The sequence below is a fragment of the Triticum dicoccoides genome, chromosome 6A (genome assembly GCF_002162155.2).
Source record: "Triticum dicoccoides isolate Atlit2015 ecotype Zavitan chromosome 6A, WEW_v2.0, whole genome shotgun sequence".
Classification (NCBI taxonomy): domain Eukaryota; kingdom Viridiplantae; phylum Streptophyta; class Magnoliopsida; order Poales; family Poaceae; genus Triticum; species Triticum dicoccoides.
Window position 1 is genome coordinate 564,896,262 of NC_041390.1, and position 2,525 is coordinate 564,898,786.

The 2,525-nt window shown below is 55.3% G+C and overlaps 1 protein-coding gene across 1 annotated transcript in view; it reads left to right on the top strand.

Annotated features, from left to right (window-relative positions):
* The first annotated feature begins 1,388 nt into the window (after positions 1 to 1,388).
* Positions 1,389 to 2,525, top strand: part of LOC119317951 (non-specific lipid transfer protein-like 1) — a 6,115-nt gene continuing 4,978 nt past the window's right edge. The window contains exon 1 of the mRNA XM_037592460.1: positions 1,389 to 1,803. Within this exon, the coding sequence (XP_037448357.1) occupies positions 1,452 to 1,803 (352 nt within the window). The 5' untranslated portion in view covers positions 1,389 to 1,451. The remainder of the gene's footprint in view (positions 1,804 to 2,525) is intronic.

A 2,525-nucleotide genomic window follows, 5' to 3' on the forward strand; every position in this document is an offset into this window, starting at 1 on the left:
GGTGGCGACGCGGGTTCGTCCTTCACGCGGCACTCAATTTGGACGCCGCAGTTGCATGCCGGGGACGTCAGGTCCTCCTTGATGCGGCATCTGATCTGAACGTTACCGTGGTTGCGTAGGGGGACGTTGTCTCCTCCTTCACGCGGCGGAGTGGAAACGCGATAGAGCGGTAGAGTGGAGATGCAATAGCGCGGCGGGGATGATGGTTCCTCCTTGTTGGAACGCGGCGGCAAGGGCGGTGTTGGGTCACACTCCTGGAGCGATCGCCCAGTAATGCTTCCGTCAAAGCAAGGAGGCGCGATTGACACTGCAGCAGCGCCTGGTCCTCCTCATTGCCGGAGGAGATGGCAATCTCCTTTTTGCCAGAGGAGCCGGTCGTCGTGGAGGCCGAGGCCCCCCGAAACCGCGGCGGCGACGCCATGAGCTTGACGAAGATCGACTACTTCTGCTGGCGCGGAGAACCAATATTTCAACATCGCTAGAGTTGGTGAGGCTTGAGGAGGAGGAGGGGCTCATAGAGGAGAAGGTGTGGATGTGCATTGTCGGAACACGGTTCATTTAGCCGCGGCGAGGCCATGCGAACGGACGGCCAACCCGCTTCAATGTGGCGCAACGCCCCGAGTTGGTTTCTTGAGGCGCGACACCCACATTGAAGCAGTGACACCCGAGAGGTTGCATCGTTAGCGCTGCCCTCCCAACCGGTCATGTCGCACAACTTCAATGTCGGTTGGTACGTGCTCTGGGCTGCCATGAATGCGGGAAAGAAAAACGAAGCGTGGGTTGGATGGAAATGGTGGGAGAGGCCGAATGTTTTTTTAGGTGGGCTAGGATATTCGGAAGCGGGCATGGTTTGCGTGTCCGTACCGTCGAACAGAGCAATACAGGACCGCTTTAGATGGCAAAACACGTCCGGACCGCGTGATATGGACGATTACGAACAGTTTGAGAGTCGGCATTGGAGATGCCCTTAGTCTCCTTTTTCATCTCAGGTAATACAAAGGATTACAAATTCAGCCAGCCGCTTTTTCCATGAGAGGAGGGCAAACTTAATCTGGTTCAAATCTGATGACGTCAGTTTGATCAATTTCAATGACATCAAAGCAAATCCGAAGAGACAAGAGAGAGACAGAGACTTACACACGAGATTGACGAGCAGAGTGGCGAAGTGAAAGCTTGATCAAGTTCAAAACAAATCAGATGATAGCAGTTCAATCAATTCCACTGCTCCGTCGACCTCCCTCCGTCGACCTCGCGTCCACTTCAGCGGGTCAATTCCACTGCGCGTCGACTGCGCGTTTCTGTCGTCCTCGCGCCGTATACGTCCGAGGATCTCGCTTAAAAAATGACTCCACGCCTCCTTTAATTCTGTCCACCATACCTGGTTCGCCTCCCAGCTCCACCGCCACAGACTCGAATCCACTCCACTCGCACCCAAGCGCACACCACACCCCATGGTTCTCACCGGCGGCGCCACCACCGCAGCGTGCATCCTCGTCCTCCTCGCACTCGCCGGCGCCGCGGGGGCAACCTTCTCGGGCTCGGCGCCGCCGCCGGTGGACTGCTCGGCATTGTTGGCTGGCCTCGCAGACTGCCTCGACTTTGTGTCGCCCGGCAGCAAGTCGAGCCAGCCTTCCAAGACCTGCTGCGGGGAGGTGAAGACCTCCGTCGGCAGCCCCGCCGTCGTCGACTGCGTCTGCGCCGCCATGTTCTCGAAGCTGACGCAGTTACCGATCAACAGGACACGGGTGTACGCTCTCCCCGACGCCTGCGGCACACCCGCCTCCGTCTTGAACAGGTGCCATGGTGAGCACCGTGCCTTTTCTCACTTCTTTCATAATCTTCTTGCCCTGACTCTGGCTAGAATCTGCTTCCCTTTTTTACATCAAGAAACTAGAGCTAAATCGTGTTGTTTTACTAGGAAGTTTATCGTTGATTTGATTCCTGTGTGGGATTTACGATGAAAGATCTCAATTCTTGTTAGAGCATCTGCAACAGCAGTGCACAAATCTGACCCCCTCTATGTCTGCGGACACATCCACGAATAGGGGCCAACCAACCCATGTATGTCCTCCCTGCAACCACATCCTTCACTTGCAAAATCTCAAATCCATGTAGCCACATGCACGTCGATCATTTCATGATACGGATACATGTAACAATGATTATAGCACACAATTAAAATCTAGGGCGGCGACCATGTCCGAGGCGGCAAGGACAACCGTGCATGGTTTGGGTCCGATGGTGGTGGTGTTGTGGGTTGGGGACAGCGACGAAGCTAGGGTGACGGCGGCGGCTGAGCAAGGGAAGGGGTGGCATGGAAGAGACAAAAGAAGGCAGGTTGGGCAAAGGCAAGGGATGATTTGAAGAGATATGAGATGAACCTGACCTGTCGGGTCCGACATGCTGGACGCGTTCGAGCGTCCCCATATCCACGCCACATATGGACTGAATTTGAGGGGTATCAGACAACCCGGACATTTAGGGGAAAATGTGTGTGTGTGTGTGTGTGTGTGTGTGTGTGTGTG